The sequence below is a fragment of the Balaenoptera borealis genome (assembly GCF_965194805.1).
Source record: "Balaenoptera borealis genome assembly, chromosome: 6".
NCBI classification, from domain to species: Eukaryota; Metazoa; Chordata; class Mammalia; order Artiodactyla; family Balaenopteridae; genus Balaenoptera; species Balaenoptera borealis.
This window is the reverse complement of record NC_138863.1, coordinates 39337564-39356085: the sequence shown is the minus strand read 5'-3', so window position 1 is coordinate 39356085 and position 18522 is coordinate 39337564. Positions and strand designations below refer to the sequence as shown.

The following is an 18522-nucleotide window of genomic DNA, read 5'->3' as shown; positions in this document are numbered from 1 at the left end:
GAGAGAAAATGTTTGAAGAGATTATAGTCAAAAACTTCCCTAAAATGGGAAAGGAAATACCACCCAAGTCCAGGAAGCACAGAGAGTCCCATACAGGATAAACCCAAGGAGAAACACGCCGAGACACATAGTAATCAACTTGGCAAAAATTAAAGACAAAGAAAAATTATTGAAAGCAGCAAGGGAAAAACGACAAATAACATACAAGGAAACTCCCATAAGGTTAACAGCTGATTTCTCAGCAGAAACTCTACAAGCCAGAAGGGAGTGGCATGATATACTTAAAGTGATGAAAGGGAAGAAACTACAACCAAGATTACTCTACCCAACAAGGATCTCATTCAGATTCAATGGAGAAATCAAAAGCTTTACAGACAAGCAAAAGCTAAGAGATTTCAGTACCACCAAACCAGCTCTACAACAAATGCTAAAGGAACTTCTCTACGTGGGAAACACAAGAGAAGAAAAGGACCTACAAAAACAAACCCAAAACAATTAAGAAAATGGTCATAGGAATATACATATTGATAATTACCTTAAACGTGAATGGATTAAATGCTCCAACCAAAAGACACAGGCTTGCTGAATGGATACAAAAACAAGACCCATATATCTGCTGTCTACAAGAGACCAACGTCAGACCTAGGGACACATACAGACTGAGTGAGGGGATGGAAAAAGATATTCCATGCAAATGGAAATCAAAAGAAAGCTGGAGTAGCTATACTCGTATCAGATAAAATAGACTTTAAAATAAAGAATGTTACAAGAGACAAGGAAGGACACTACATAATGATCAAGGGAACAATCCAAGAAGAAGATATAACAATTATAAATATACATGCACCCAACATAGGTGCACCTCAATACATAAGGCAACTGTTAACAGCTATAAAAGTGGAAATCGACAGTAACAGAGTAATAGTGGGGGATTTTAACACATCACTTACACCAAGGACAGATCACCCAAAATGAAAATAAATAAGGAAACAGAAGCTTTAAATGACACAATAGACCAGATAGAATTAATAGATATTTATAGGACATTCCATCCAAAAACAGCAGAATACACTTTCTTCTCAAGTGCACATGGAACATTCTCCAGGATAGATCACTAAGCAAGCCACAGTAAATTTAAGAAAATTGAAATCATATCAAGCATCTTTTCTGACCACAACGCTATGAGATTAGAAATGAATTACAGGGAAAAAAACGTAAAAAACACAAACACATGGAGGCTAAACAATACGTTACTAAATAACTAAGAGATCACTGAAGAAATCAAAGAGGAAATCAAAAAATACCTAGAGACAAATGACAATGAAAACACGACGATCCAAAACCTATGGGATGCAGCAAAAGCAGTTCTAAGAGGGAAGTTTATAGCTATACAAGCCTACCTCAAGAAACAAGAAAAATCTCAAGTAAACAATCTAACCTTACACCTAAAGGAACTAGAGAAAGAAGAACAAACAAAACCCAAAGTTAGCAGAAGGAAAGAAATCATAAAGATCAGAGCAGAAATAAATGAAATAGAAACAAAGAAAACAATAGCAAAGATCAATAAAACTAAAAGCTGGTTCTTTGAGAAGATAAACAAAATTGATAAGCCATTAGCCAGACTCATCAAGAATCAGAGGGAGAGGACTCAAATCAGTAAAATTAGAAATGAAAAAGAAGTTACAACAGACACCGCAGAAATACAAAGCATCCTAAGAGACTACTACAAGCAACTCTATGCCAATAAAATGGACAACCTGGAAGAAATGGACAAATTCTTAGAAAGGTATAACCTTCCAAGAGTGAACCAGGAAAAAAACAGAAAATATGAACAGACCAATCACAAGTAATGAAATTGAAAGTGTGATGAAAAATCTTCCAACAAACAAAAGCCCAGGACCAGAGGGCTTCACAGGTGAATTCTATCAAACATTTAGAGAAGAGCTAACACCCATCCTTCTCAAACTCTTCCAAAAAACTGCAGAGGAAGGAACACTCCCAAACTCATTCTATGAGGCCACCATCACCCTGATACCAAAACCAGAGAAAGATACAACAAAAAAAGAAAATTACAGACCAATAACACTGATGAATATAGATGCAAAAATCCTCAACAAAATACTAGCAAACAGAATCCAACAACACATTAAAAGGATCATACACCACGATCAAGTGGGATTCATCCCAGGGATGCAAGGATTGTTCAATATACACAAATCAGTCAATGTGATACACCATAGTAACAAATTGAAGAATAAAAACCATATGATCATCTCAATAGACGCAGAAAAAGCTTTTGACAAAATCCAACACCCATTTATGATAAAAACTCTCCAGAAACTGGGCATAGAGGGAACCTACCTCAACATAATAAAGGGCATATACGACAAACCCACAGCAAACATCATTCTCAAGGGTGAAAAACTGAAAGCATTTCTTCTAAGATCAGGAATGAGACAAGGATGCCCACTCTCACCACTATTATTCAACATAGTTTTGGAAGTCCTAGCCATGGCAATCAGAGAAGAAAAAATAAATAAAAGGAATACAAATTGGAAAAGAAGTAAAACTGTCACTGTTTGCAGATGACATGATACTATACATAGAGAATCCTAAAGATGCCACCAGAAAACTACTAGAGCTAATCAATGAATTTGGTAAAGCTGCAGGATACAAAATTAATGCACAGAAATCTCTTGCATTCCTATACACTAATGATGAAAAATCTGAAAGAGAAATTATGGAAACACTCCCATTTACCACTGCAACAAAAAGAATAAAATACCTAGCAATAAACCTACCTAGGGAAACAAAAGACCTGTATGCAGAAAACTATAAGATACTGATGAAAGAAATTAAAGATGATACCAACAGATGGAGAGATATACCATGTTCTTGGATTGGAAGAATCAATATTGTGAAAATGACTATACTACCCAAAGCAATCTACAGATTCAATGCAATTCCTATCAAATTACCAATGGCATTTTTTACAGAACTGGAACCAAATCATCTTAAAATTTGTATGGAGACACAAAAGACCCCGAATAGCCAAAGCAGTCTTGAGGGAAAAAAACGGAGCTGGAGGAATAAGACTCCCTGACTTCAGACTATACTACAAAGCTACAGTAAACAAGACAATATGGTAGTGGCACAAAAACAGAAACATAGATCAATGGAACAAGATAGAAAGCCCAGAGATAAACCCACGCACATATGGGCAACTTGTCTTTGACAATGGAGGCAAGAATATACAATGGAGAAAAGATAGTCTCTTCAATAAGTGGTGTTGGGAAAACTGGACAGCTACATGTAAAAGAATGAAATTAGAACACTCCCTAACACTGTTCACAAAAATAAACTCAAAATGGATTAGAGACCTAAATGTAAGACCAGACACTATAAAACTCTTAGAGGAAAACATAGGAAGAACACTGTTTGACATAAATCACAGCAAGATCTTTTTTGATCCACCTCCTAGAGTAATGGAAATAAAAACAAAAATAAACAAATGGGACCTAATGAAACTTAAAAGCTTTTGCACAGCAAAGGAAACCATAAACAAGACGAAAAGACAACCCTCAGAATGGAAGAAAATATTTGCAAATGAATCAACGGACAAAGGATTAATGTCTAAAATATGTAAACAGCTCATGCAGCTCAATATTAAAGAAACAAACAACCCAATCCAAAAATGGGCAGAAGTCTTAAATAGACATTTCTCCAAAGAAGACATACAGATGACCAAGAAGCACATGAAAAGCTGCTCAATGTCACTAATTATTAGAGAAATGCAAATCAAAACTACAATGAGGTATCACCTCACACCAGTTAGAATGGGCGTCATCAGAAAATTTACAAACAACAAATGCTGGAGAGGGTGCGGAGAAAAGGGAACCCTCTTGCACTGTTGGTGGGAATGTAAATTGATACAGCCACTATGGAGAACAGTATGGAGGTTCCTTAAAAAACTAAAAATAGAACTACCATATGACACAGCAATCCCACTACTGGGCATATACCCTGAGAAAACCATAATTCAAAAAGACACATGCACCCCAATGTTCATTGCAGCACTATTTACAATAGCAGGTCATGGAAGCAACCTAAATGCCCATCGACTGACGAATGGATAAAGAAGTTGTGGTACATATATACAATGGAATATTACTCAGCCATAAAAAGGAACGAAATTGAGTCATTTGTTGATATGTGGATGGATCTAGAGACTGTCATACAGAGTGAAGTAAGTCAGAAAGAGAAAAACAAATATAGTGTATTAATGCATGTATGTGGAACCTAGAAAAATGGTACAGATGTACCGGTTTGCAGGGCAGAAGTTGAGACACAGATGTAGAGAACAAACATATGGACGCCAAGGGGGGAAAACCGTGGTGGGGTAGGGATGGTGGTGTGCTGAATTGGGCGATTGGGATTGACATGTATACACTGATGTGTATAAAACTGATGACTAATAAGAACCTGCAGTATAAAAAAACAAACAAACAAAAAACAACTAATACTAAACTCTCTTTGGGTTATTTGTATGGAAATATGTTAATATAAATGTTTCAGACATTACATGAAATTTCTAAAAATCTTATGTGTTCTGGTATAAGGTTTTAAGTCATAATTCTAGTTATTACTTTAAAATGTATATCTCAGAAAAAACTAAATTTCCTTGTCAATTGCATTATTATGAACTTTCATCAAATCTTTAACTGTGGTCATTTTTAAGTCCTTTGTCATTTGCAGACAGTTCTGGGTGTACTCTGATGTTTTTGCAAATATATTGCTATAAAAGGGTTTCATCTTCAAGGAATTCATGGAAAAGACTCTGACAAGTACAGGTTTCTGGTAACTGACTATACTGCTGAACTGAATGAATAAGCATTTTCAGAACTCTAATGGAAAACTGATGAATTCATAAAAGTACTAACAAAAGACCAAGATGAAAAAAAAATTAATTACATGGGACTGAGTGAACTGATGAGGATGATTATAATTTTTGTGACTTTGTTTGAATAAAAAAAAAAATAAGAAATATCGAATCACCGTATTGTGTACCAGGAACTAACAGTGCTGTATTAAATAGGTCAATTGTACTTTACGATAAATAAACTCATAGAAAAAGAGATCAGATTTGCACTTATCAGAATCTGGGGGTAGGTAGTCTAAAGGTACAAACTTCCAGTTATAAGATAAATAAGTACTAGGGATGTAATGTACAACATGATAAATATAATTCACACTGCTGTATGTTTATTATAGGAAAGTTGTGGAGTTCTCAGCCCAAAGAAAAAATATTTTTTCTATTTCTTTAATGTTGTATCTATATGAGACAATAATGTTCCCTAAACCTATTGTAGTAATCATGATGTGTGTTAAGTCAAATCATTATGTTGGACACTTTAGATTTACAGTGTTGTATGTCAGTTATATCTCAATAAAATGGGAAGGGAAGAAGAGGGAAGGGAAAGAAAATTGCAATGAACTTCCGACAATACTTCCCAAAGTACAAACACCAAATTAGGTAACTGTTTCATACATATACAGTGCTGTACCACAAACAGCTCTGTTTTCTTTAATCCCCAATGGACCGCAGGGTACAAAGCGGAACATGAGCACAACGTTTTCAAGCTAAAAGTGCAACAGGTGTTCTCAGAGTGGAAGGCTTCCCTTTAGGGAGAATAAGGATGTGGCAAAGGCCTAATAAGAATGCAGCTGTAGATGATAGAAGGAAAGGGACATATGGTCCAAGTGCCCTAAAATTTTCATACCGTCATACATAGGCAAAGCAAATGAGGTCTATTGTAATGGAGCTACTACAAATGTACAAAACACCTTGCTTAACCCCAGCCTTCTACACTGATTCCCACACACCTGACTTCTTAGGATCCCTACAGCACCCATTCTGCATGCTGAGCTACCACCCCCAGTCTCATCAGCACCCTGGGTGGAGAAGGGTGGTGAGGGCCTTAATGTTTCCTCTATACCCTTCATATGTGTGTGTGTGTGTATGTGTATATATATATATATATATATATATATATATATATATATATATATATATATATAAATGAAGAGTTTATAAATAGTGGCCCTTGGCTAATCAAAAAGAGCAGTCACACATAAGTCAGAACACCATCTAGCTAAGTAATGCTGATCTTCAATAAAACCAGAGGGGTGGATTTTAAAGTAACATCTACATATTTTTAATGCTGATTAGCAATTCCATTTTAGTCTGTTTTCTCCTTTCAGATGATGACAGACATCTGCCACTCCTTCCCTCTGCTTTGGAACTTCTGTGAGGCTGGACTAAGAATTCCATTGACTTTTCTATCAGGAAACTCTTGTTTCACTTCCTTTCACATCCTCTTGGCCTCACCTCTTGATTCCAGACGTGGCTGCAGTGAATAGTTCTGTGCTGGCTTCAATTCAGGTAGGAATGACAGGCTTTCCACTCAAGAAAATGTCTTTCGTTTTGTCCCGTGAGGCTTCTTTGATGCCATAGCATGGGACCCTCAGGGTAGCCCATTCTGCACTCACACGTGAGCAGCCAGAAATAGGTGGAAGTTAACATCCTCAGGAGATAGGATGAGAGCTGATGGATAAATGCTACCACCCTGATCATCCTCAGGCTGATGATTCCAGAAAGCATTCAGAAGGTCGGGGTAGGATCATCCCAGCTGCCTCGTATTGGCTCCTCCTCCTTCCTAGTTTTACTCTCCCTGATCCTTCACTCCTGCTTCCTGGAATCACCTCTCCAACTCTACACATGTCCTATTTTCAGGCTCTTCTTTCACAGGAAAACATCTAAAACACTTAAAAATCCGTGGTCTTCCATCCTTCCATCTCCCCTTCCATTCTTCCATTCTCATCTTTCTCCATAAAGGATTTCAGATTCGTGGGAGGGCTGTGAGCGAGGTGTGCAGGGTGAGAGTCAAGTCACCAGCTCTGAGAGGCTGGCAGCCACCAGTGCTGGGTCACCCTTGGTTTTAACAAGGATCACCTCTGGGAACATGAAGGTCTGTAATGAAAATCATTCTAGGTGTTCCAGGTAGAAAGGGCTTATATGTTCACATACTCACGTGGGCTTAGATGCCTGGGGGTTATTTTTTTCATCTAATTTCTGGGACCCAAATCCACCACTTTTTAAATGCCAATCTCAACTTCTGCCAGTTGTGAGAACTCCAAACCACGGGTCATCACAAAGGATGTTTAAAAACTCTGGATGTGTGCACCACGTAATACTAGAAGCTGACTTTGGAAAGAAGTGGGTGCTCTGCCAGAGACTACAAAGCAAGCGGTCTGTTCCTTTATGACCTGGGGTAGTCAGAGCAGCCCACACTACCCAACCCGCACTCACAGCACCTTTCTTCATTTAGTGAAAGAGTCTATTTCCATGGCAGCTATGAGGGCAGAACTGGCTAAAAAACAAAAACAAACAAACGAAAAAAAAACTGTAGGTAACTTCAGTGTTTTCTGCAACCCTCCCCCTGAAAAAACCCCACAAAACTGTGTGTCGCTAAAAATGGCCTGAAGGCTCCAATTCTGCCATTTGTTTTTCCAAACATTTACAGTGCCCATTATTGAAGAACACACCAGTGTTTTACCAAAAATGTAAATAAACGCCATTATTACCCCTCCCCCCCAAATCTTAACTACTGCCGGAAAATTTTATCCAAGTGCAAACCTTAACATTCAAATGAATTTTTGTTTTAATCAATGGAATATTTTAAAAATCTCTTTCAAATATTATTTATCTTAAAAGACATAAAACTCAAATGATATGAAAGAAAAATTGCAAGACAAAGTCAAATATGAGCACAGTATAAGGTTTAAATCAGCCAAATAAGCATTTTAAACAATTATTTGCCTCATGGGCTAGGAAGGATTATTCCTCTCAGCCACTGAATATTTATTCAGTAAGTAAATTTAAATTTAGTTGATATTTCTAAACCTATATACTAATAATATTTATTGCTAAACCTACACACTAATTTTTTTTTAACTAGTGGCAATTTTATTAAATTTTAAAATTTTTTAATTTTTAAAGAGAAAATAAAATGTCTATTCCATTTCATATCTTTGGCTCTTAACACAGAATACCTAAGACAGATATTTGCAGAACTAAAAAAATGCTATGATTTTATTTCATAGAACATGGTGTGATAATCTTGGCATTATCGATAAAATAGGTTCACAATTAAACTGTGTACTTTGAAATGTTTAAGAGCATTCACCTAAACATTTTCATTGGAGTTTTTTTAATCTGAAAGAATCCTTAATTTCAAATTATTAGAAATCTACTCTGTATGAAGCCATTCAGATTCCATTTCATAGTTCATTCTGAGCTTTTGAAATATTTCAAAACAAATAATGTTTGCATTGAACCTCCATTTAAAATCAACTTCCAGGAATCACAAGAGTATAACTCAATGATATTAAATTCAACATAATTATTTGACAGTAAATTTTATTGCAGTAAAATCTAATTTGTCCAGCACTTGATCAGCTGAAAATGTCTATTAACTACCTCTTCCACAGGACAATGCTAATTTAACGTCAAAATCATGAAAAAGGATGCCAAGATCTAAGAAATCTCCTGTAGCTAAAAGTGCTAGAAGAGACATCTCTTCAGAGATCAAATCAACTGTTCTCATTTCAAACTCAGAAACTGGGGCTCAGAGAGGTAAGTGACTCTGCAATAGTCACAGAGCCATTAGTGAAAAATCTGTAATCTAAGTCCTTGCTTCCTAACTCCAACACTGCTTCTTCTAGGTCATCCTCAGAATTCTTTTATTCATAATACTCAAACATCCTGCACATACTAGGTAATTATAGCTTACAGCTCCTTTATTAAGACAGTCATTTTTCCTAAGCTACATACTTCATAGATGTTCTCCATCGGAAAAGAAATGGAGCACAGAAACTTATAATAAAAAATTCAGTATCTTGGGCTTCCCTGGTGGCTCAGCAGTTAAGAATCCGCCTGCCAATGCAGGAGACACGGGTTCGAGTCCTAGTCCGGGAAGATCCCCCATGCCGCGGAGCAACTAAGCCCATGTGCCACAAATACTGAGCCTGTGCTCTAGAACCTGAGAGCCACAACTACTGAAGCCCGTGTGCCTAGAGCCCGTGCTCCGCAACAAGAGAAGCCACCGGACTGAGAAGCCCGCGCACCGCAACGAACAGTAGCCTCTGCTCGCCGAAACTAGAGAAAGCCCGCACACAGCAACGAAGACCCAACGCAGCCAAAAAAAAAAAAAAAAAAAAAAAAAAATTCAGTATCTTATTTGCAAGTTTGAAAACTAGTAAACAACATTATTACAAAAGCAATAAAATATGAGATATTTGGTAAATTACTGTAGACAACTGTGGTAAAAATCTGACTGGTATCTTGGATTTTTCTTTGCTGGGTGATTTATCCTGCATGAAAAAATACAAAAAAAAAAACCAACCCAACACTGTTTACTCTGTTAATGCCAAAATTGACTCATTCAACCAAATGTTACAGAGTGTCTAATATAAAGTAAAGCACATATCATCCAAAATATTCTAAGACATACTTTATGGATAGCATGATATTGTGTACAGAAAATCATAAGGCATCCACAAAAGATTATTAGAGCTAATGAAAGAGTTCAGCAAGGTTGCAGGATTCAAGATTAATACACAAAAAGTGTATTTCTAGATGCTAACAATGAACAATCCAAAACCGAAATTAAGAAATTAATTTACAATAGCATCAGAAAGGATAAAATACTTAGGAATAAATTTAACAAAAAGACATGCAAGACTTGTACAAAGAAAGCTATAAAACATTATTGAAAGAAATTAAAGAAGACTTTAATAAATGGAAAGACACCCCATGCTCATGGATCGGAAGACTAATATTGTTAAAATGCAATACTCTCCCCTCAAAATAACCTACAGATTCAACACACCCCCTCTCAAAATCCCAGATGCTTAGTTGTAGAAATTACCAAGATGATCATAAAATTCACATGGAAATGTAATGGACCCAGAACAGCCAAAAGATCTTGAAAAAGAACAAAGTTGTCAGACTCACACTTTCAGATTTCATGACTTACTACAAAACTACAGTAATGAAGACTGCGTAAGGATAAACATATAGATCTATAGATCAAAGGAACAGAATTGGGAGTTCAGAAATGAACCCATACATTTATGGGTGATCAATTTTTGACAAGAGTGCCAAGACAGTTCAGTGGGGAATTGGCCGTATCTTCTTCTAGGAATTTATCTAACGAGTGTCCGTTCACTTAGCCCCCACCTCCTTTCTCCATGGCTAAAACTTCATTTTTTTTCCAGAATGCTCCACTTCCTAAGGTGACAATGTATTCAGGTTAATGCATCGTCAGGTTACTGTAAGTAACATACACTTTTTAGCAGCAACTTTCAGGGAAAAGTGCTGATACTTCCTTTGAGTAGAGGATGATTCCATGGTAGGAATTCCACCTAGGTAAGAGGAAGCACTGTTGACAATAATACTTCGATCTATAAAGCAGATTATAAATCGTGCTTTTTGCCAATTGTCAATTTATTACCTCTCAGCTCCAAGTCTACCCTTTTCGCCCCCCTTTGTGATTGAGCAGGACTCTATAACATTTCTGCTTTGCCAGCCAGCATTAATATTACAAAGGGTGTCAAAACAACACTGTGAGAGGAAGGGACTCTCTTCCTGGTTCCAGGGCTTTCTGTCGTTGCTTCCATGGTGTGGCTGCCATCCTTGCCTGTGGGCACCTTCCCAGCCTGTGGTGTGTGGCTGTCCCAGTGACAGACACCCTCCAGCAGGGTCGCATCCCTAAGGGCAGCTTCCCAGAAAGTTTCCCTTACATCATAGAGGGAGACTTTCTTTCAAACTCTTCAGCATGCAAGCAAGATGGTTTTCTCACTTCCCACGTTGATACTTTCCTGATTTTCACAGATGTATAGTACTCTAATGTATGAATATAATGTGATTTATCCATTCCATTCTCCTGTAAATTAACATTTAGCTTATTTCCAATGTTTCTCTATTACAAAAGATGTTCCAATAAACATCTTTGGTCATATATTTTAGTATACACACAATTTTATTTCACACACACATATATACTATACAGTGTGTATATAATACACATATATTACACATGTGAGTATGTAAATATCTCTTTTGTCCCTTTAATTCCATTGGTATATTTGACTATCTGTAAACAAATTGTATGAATTGTCTAAATGACTATGACTTCACAATAGGTCTTGAAATCAGTAAGGCAATTCTCTCCACCTTAGTATTCTTAAAAATTATTATATACAATCTTGACCTTTTCTCTACCACGTGAATTTTAGGATCCACATTGCATGAAACTTTGGGGGATTTTGACAGAAACACACTGAATGCCTAGAATAATCTGGAGGAAACTGATATTGTTATGATATTGACTTCTTCATGAATACAATATATTTCTTTATTCACATCCTTGGAGTGTATTTTTCAAAAACTTTTTGTAATATTCTTCATAAGGGTGTACACATCTTTTGTTAGACTTTTTCTTAGGTATAAAGAATTTTGAGTGAAAAATGCATTATAGGATCTGAACAACTGACTTACCAACTTTTAATCCCAACGAACCTGTAACCAGGGAAACGTCCATGAAGGCTGCATCTACATATAATAATGTCTGTGATGGTTATTCTTTGTTTGCCCCAATCCAGTCTCCATGTTTTCCTTCCTGCTCTCTGCCTAGAAGGCTGACTTCTGTAGATAGGCAGCATCTGGGCTCCCAGCCCTCTGGCTTCTGCTGGTGATTAAGCAATGAGAGGCACCGGTAGGAGACTAGACAGGATGAAGGGAGAGAGTTCTGGATATTTCTTTCCTAGTACTCCCTGTTTCCCGTAGTTCTGATAATGGCTAATTCTTCCAGAGCTCAGCTCCTGTCAGGAAGCTACCATTCCAAGCCTCCAGCTCTCACCAAGTTCTGAGAATGGGGTTCAATTTCTTTGACCCATCAGGCCTAGGAATGGCAATGACTTCCTGTTATTAATCCTTAGGTGCCTCCTCATCTCTGTTGGTTTCTTCTCTTAACCTTGCCCACATCTCTCCAAATGGTCTTTTCATAAGTTTTCTTCAATTTAATCCTTTTAAGCATGCCATCTGTTTTCTGTTGGGATCCTGACTAATATAATTTTACATTACCAGAATTAAAATTGCTAAAGAGTCAAGGTCTTCCTTGAGTACTCTGGCTTGGCACTTACTTTTTATTTCACTGATTTTCAACTACTTGTCTATTGGAAGGGATATTTTAAACCTGCTATAATCCAAATTTAACCGTTCTGATGAAATGACCAGAATCTATGAATGTGTCTGGTTAAAATCCACAATAATCCTGAAGTTGTCTGATTAAATCAACAACCAGCTCTCAAAATTTAATAGGGTTGATTTAAATATAGTCATCATATGTTCTGAGTTATGGTTGTTAAAATTATCACCATGCTGTTGGCCTCATACCCAACTGTTTTCACTCTGATCTCCTTTTTAAGCAATAACATCAAGGAGACAGGATGAAGGAAAACAGAATGAGCATCATATAAATGCAAAACTACTTAATTTAACAACTAGAAAAAGCGCTAAGGTAGAGATAAGCTGACAGCTTTTCCCTCTTCTCTGCCCACAATCTGTAGTGGATTTTGTGGGGAGCTTCGTGCTCTTTGGATATCTGTATTTTTAAACCTCTGAAAGTTCTTCAGCTGAAACTCAAAAAGCCTTGTGTTTTAACTAATTTTAAAAATGAAAGAAGCAGTTCCAAGAGATTTTTCTTTTAAATACCTAATTTAAGAGTTCAGATTGCTATTCCTGAAAAATGCCATGTCACTCTAAACCTTCCACTATTGAGATGAATATATTAAAATCTCCTTCAGCAAATATGATTTTACCACCTGCTCACTTTTTCAACTAAATGAATACATAAGTAAATGTCACATAAAAATGTTATTTCCAAAAGTTTAATCCATTCTGTTTGTTTCAGGTTAAAATATAAAAGCTTTCACCCTTTCAAAAGGAAAACGATACTCAAAATTAGCATAAATGAAAGTATCAAGAGTTTTAAAATTACAGGTCAACAAAAGCAGCGAGAGAGGGACCTCTGCTGTTTAAAAATAGTATGTAGAAAATGTAAATAGTCCTAGATGGGCTCATGCCCATTCTTTAAAGATCCCACTGCCTTTTTAATAACAGAGGTTCCTTTGGGGTGGGGGCATGTAATTTCCAAACATCACTTTTATGACGATAAAGTGAAACTTAAAACTCAACTGCCAATAGGTTTTTAGTGGACGCTTTTCAGTTGTAAATTGGTCAATTTGGGCTTTGTGAAACAACAGCTATTCAGAAATACCACTGCAAATATGGTAAATGCATATTTTAAATTTCAACACCACAGAATATGATTCAAGAGCAGGTCAAAGATTGATGTGGGCATCAAGAAAATAAGTTATTTTTGATTAATTAATGAATTAGGGTTTTGACATTTTCAGTTAGTAACCTACAACTCAGTGTTACTTTTAATCTTCTTTCCACAATAAACTCTAACACTACCAAAAAAATTATAAAGCTTGAAAAAGAAAAGATTATAGTTTAGTGTCAAACCAAAAAGCTAAGCAAAATTTGCAGGCTTAAAAGCAACTGTTTTCCATTCAGTACCAGGATGCTTAGGGGGCTTTTTCCACACAAATCTAGAGAGTTGGAGTTGTTTTCTAGCTAGCCCAGAATAATGTCCACACTTAACGTCTTCCCATTCTGTTCTGGCATTAAAAAGTTTGACCATTGTTCAGCATTCCTTTTGTTTACAGTTACCCTTAAATTCAATAAAGAGTTCTGAAAAGTATCTACTGCAACATATGTTACCGAGCCAGGTTCCCTTTGTCAGAAGCACAGCAAGTCAAAACGCTGAGACATCGAAAGTTTGCAGCGAAGACAGGGCTTATTCACAAGGCAGCCAAGGAGAACACAGAAGAACAAACCTCAAATCTGACTCCCGGAAGCCAAGGGGCTGGGGTATTTATGGGATAAAGAGTAACGCGTCGGGAGCGTGAGGAGCATGGGGAGGTGGGGAAAGGTGATTGGAAAAAGGTGTGGTAGGCGTGGTAATCACCCCTCTGCTCAGGTGTAACTAAGCCACAGGCCTCTAGTTTCAAAAATGCAGGCGCTTAGCAGGATCTGAGGGTGGAGTTTTCAGCCCTCCGATGTCGAAAGGTCACCAAGCCATACTTGCATATGCCCAGTTGGAGGGTCAGGGAGCCTATGCCGTCTTAACTAGCTCAGCCTCAAAGAGACACAGCTGACTCCAAGCTCCTGCAAAACAACTCCGGCAAACATCTTATTGTTTAGGCTCCATGTGGAGTGGAGGACATGCAAGTCTTTTGTAGCAACAATTAAAAGCAAACTTGATTAGTGGAGGCCAGTGAAATGGATTTGACTAATGATGATGATTCCCCACGGTTTCATATGCATCTTTTGTTACATGCCATGGGGATGTTTTCCTAAGAAGAAATTCCACTTGCCACTTACCAAACCTTTTCATGTGTGGTATGGTATGGCATGGTATCTTGTTTGAACTTTGTAATAACCTTAGAAAGGAGGAAAAGTTGTTCTGATTCCTCCCCTTTGCATAAAGGAGAGAGAAGGTTTAGAAAAACCAGGTGATTTGCCCAAAGTCGCACCGCTAGGAAGGGGCTTATATTCCAACCCTAGAGCCCAAATCCAAGGCAACTCCCCACGGAACTTCCCCCCAGACAAACGCGGCCACCATTAGCACACTGGGGACACTCTAGGGCTGTAATTTAAACTGCAGGCGCTCTGCTCCACTGTGTTTGGTTGTTATGACAACACCAAGTACGAACGGTTGGGAAGAGAACATATAAAAGTTTTCACCGAAAACGCTCAGTATCCCACATCATAAGTGGAATGAAAGAAGCTGTACCCCGCGAGGCCACAACTGCGGAGTCCGGAAGACCTAGGCTTCCATCACTTTTTAAACACAAGGGAAGCTTCGCAGCGAGACGAGCCTGGCGAGGAGCCAACCTCTCACCTGCTGGCTGCTCATGGCTGCGAGGACGCGCTGGTGGCACCCGGTGGCTCCTGGATCGCTCCTGCCAGGCGCCCCCAAGAACCGCTCGGACGAGAGACGCGGCGCCCGGGGACAAGGCAGTCTATGCTCCCTCAGCGCCGGGGCTGTCTAGCTTCCCGGCTGCGTTCGTTGCTAAGCAACAGGCCCGCGCAGGTTCCATTTCCGGTCATCTGTTGCTCCTGGGACAGCACCCGGGAACTGGCAGTGCACTCCCGCGGGAGGCACTTTCCAGGGCGCTGGGTGGCGCCTGAGCCCGCGTGTTACGTTAGCAGCGGCTGCGTAAATAGCTGAAGGCAGTGGGTGCTCTTCCTTCTGCCTTGAGGAGTAAATACCCTTGGATTACTGGCCGGTCACTTTTGCACCCTCCTAACTTAGCTGGGTGCTGCGGGTCCCTGCCTTACCTCCTATTTTCCTATTTAACTTTATCTGTGCCAAGGAGGTCTCAGAGGACTAGTGGAATGAAATGATTGCAGATTTCAATGCTTATGGGGGCAAGTGTAATTAGGAGAACAAAGCATGCAGAGCTTGGAACCAGTAAGCACCTTTCCTCTATTTTCCATGGGTTTACAACTCGCGTTCTTTTCTTGACTTTTCCCACACACTAGAAAACTATCCTTTACGCGATGAAGAGTGGTCCCCACTTGCCGCAACTGGAGAAAGCCCTCGCACAGAAACGAAGACCCAACACAGCCATAAATATAAAAATAAATAAATAAAATTTTAAAAAAAAAGAAAGAAAGAAAACTATCCTTTAGAAGAATACCAGAAAAAGAACCTTCAAGAATTCATTTAAACCAACATTCCCGGATGGTCTACTGCATGAAGGGTGCTGTGCTAAGGGCTAGGCATACAAACCTGACCAAGATGCCATCCCTTCAGCACCGGCTAAGGGAGTATTCAAATAAGCAGTTAAAATGCGGTGCAGGCAACATGGGAAGGAGGATCCTCAGGGAGAACACAAAGCAGGAACTTCTTAATTTCTCCTGGAAGATGTGGAAGGGATGTGAGATCTGAAGGAAGAAGACATGGCTAGACAAACAGTGTTGAAAGCAAGCAGATTATATATATAAAGGCCCTAGACAAGGGTGGATGGCTGATGCAAGAATTAAAAGTAGTTCTGAAAGTCTGAAGAGTTGATTTGCGTAAAGGGAGTTAAAGAAAATCTAGAGATGAAGCTGAGGTGACACGTAGGTGCTATATCTTAAAGGACTCTTTAAAACATGGTGTAATAGGGAAGAACAAATCTAACTCCATTTTGGATCTGTTTCTTTTACTTTAACCTTGTATTCTATTGTTTTCACTACAAGTTAAGAATGTTGCCTAGAGCCTGAAATATACAGGACAGCCCATTCTCAAGGCTCTGACCTTTAAAGGTATAACACTTTTCCATTCATACAGAGATAAAAAGTTGCAGAACAGAGAATAACATTTGTCTTGTCAGAGGTTTACAGGAACATCATGACCCGACCTACCTGGACAGCTGCAAGAACAAAGGATTCCAACACCAAGAAGTTGGCAACAACCAACTACATCCCCTCCCCTTTTACTATAAAAGAAGCCTGAATTCTAACTTAGGTAAGATGGTTCTTTGGGACACTAGTCCACCATCTTCTCAGTCTGCTGGCTTTCCAAATAGAGTCACTATTCCTTGCCCCAACAACTTGTCTCTCTATTTATTGGCCTGTTGTGCTGCGAGCAGTATGAGCTTGGACTCTAACCATGGTATGGAGTTTAGACTTAAAGGGAAAATGATCTCCACTGAAAAGTGTTTTGTTCGGAAATTATAAGAGCCCATCCTAAAATTCACAGGAAATTTCAAGGGACCTAGAAGAGGCAAAACACTCTTGAAAAAGAACAAAGTTGAAGGACTCACAATTCCTGATATCAAAACTTAATACAAAGCTGCAAAATTAAAAATTGTCTTTTCAACAAATGGAGCTGGGAAAACTGGAGATCCACATGTAAAAGAATGAAATTGGCCTAACACCGTATACAAAAATTAACTAAAAATGGATTAAAGTCCTAAACGTAAGAGCTAAAACTATGAAACTTTTAGAAGAAAACATAAGGGAAAAGCTTCATGACATTGGATTTGGCAATGATTTCTCGGATATGACACCAGTTGCATAAGCAACAAAAGAAAAAATGGACAAATTGGACTTCATCAAAATTTAAAACCTTTGTTCATCAAAGAACAGTGAAAAGGTAGCCCACAGAATGGGAGCAAGTATTTTGCAAATTCCATATTTGACAGGGATTAATATCCAGGATATATCGAGAATTCCTAAAACTCAACGGTAACAAACAATCTGATTTTTAAAAATCGCAAAGGACTCAATAAGACATTTTCCCAAAACGGATATACAAATGGCCTATGAACATACGAAAAGATGCTCTACATCACTAATCATCAGGGATATGCAAATCAAAACCACAAGATACCATTTCACATCCACGAGAGTGGTTATTATTAAAAAGAGAAGCAATAAAAAGTGTTGATGAGGATATGGAAAAATTGGAACCCTCATACACTACTGATAGGAATGCAAAATGGTGCAGCCCTTATGGAAGACAATATTGCAGCTCCTTAAAAACTTAAAAATAGAGTTACCATATGATCCAGCAATTCTACTGCTGGTTATTTGCCCAAAAGAACTGAAAGCAGGAACACAAACATATGTGTACATCCATGTTTATAGCAGCATTATGCACAACAACCAAAAGGTAGAAGAAACCCAAGCACCCATCTAAGGATGAATGGATAAATAAAATACGGTAATACAATGGCAATTTTTTTCATAGTGTGCCTACTGGTATTTATTTATTTTTAAAAGTTATATAGGCATATGAAAAATGCTCAAAATAGAACAAAATTTTACAAGAAATAAGTCTCCCACACCTGACCCAGTTTTCACCTCCTCAGAGACAACCAGTGTTACTACTTTCTTTGGTGGATTCTAGAAATTTCCATACATAAATAGACATATATAGCTATTTTATTTATATAAATGTTTGCATACTACACAATCTATTCTGTAATTTGCTTTTCCTATTCACAATATATCTCAGAGATGGATCCATATCATGCACTCATTCTTTCTGACACTGCACAGTGTTCCACGGCAGAGTCTCCACAATTTCTTAACCAGTCCATTACTGATGGGTACAATGGGAATATTGTTCAGCCTTAAAAAGAAAGGAAATTCTGACACATGCTACACCATGGATGAACCATAAAGGCATTATGCTAACTAAAATTAGTCAGTCACAGAAGAACAAATACTGTATGACTCTACTCACATAAGGTACCTAGTCAAATTCATATAAACAGAATGGTGGTTGTCAGGGGTTGTGGGTAGGGGGGAATGAGATATTATTTTTCAAAGGGTAC

At 38.1% G+C, this 18522-nt stretch overlaps 1 protein-coding gene across 1 annotated transcript in view; it reads right to left on the bottom strand.

The window, feature by feature from the left end:
- Window positions 1-15735, bottom strand: part of DNAH7 (dynein axonemal heavy chain 7) — a 246606-nt gene extending 230871 nt beyond the window's left edge. The window contains exons 1-2 of the mRNA XM_082397280.1: window positions 15093-15735; window positions 9370-9432 (exon numbers count right to left, since the gene is read on the bottom strand). Coding sequence (XP_082253406.1) covers window positions 9370-9432; window positions 15093-15107 — 78 coding nt within the window. The 5' untranslated portion in view covers window positions 15108-15735. The remainder of the gene's footprint in view (window positions 1-9369; window positions 9433-15092) is intronic.
- Window positions 15736-18522: the final 2787 nt, after the last annotated feature.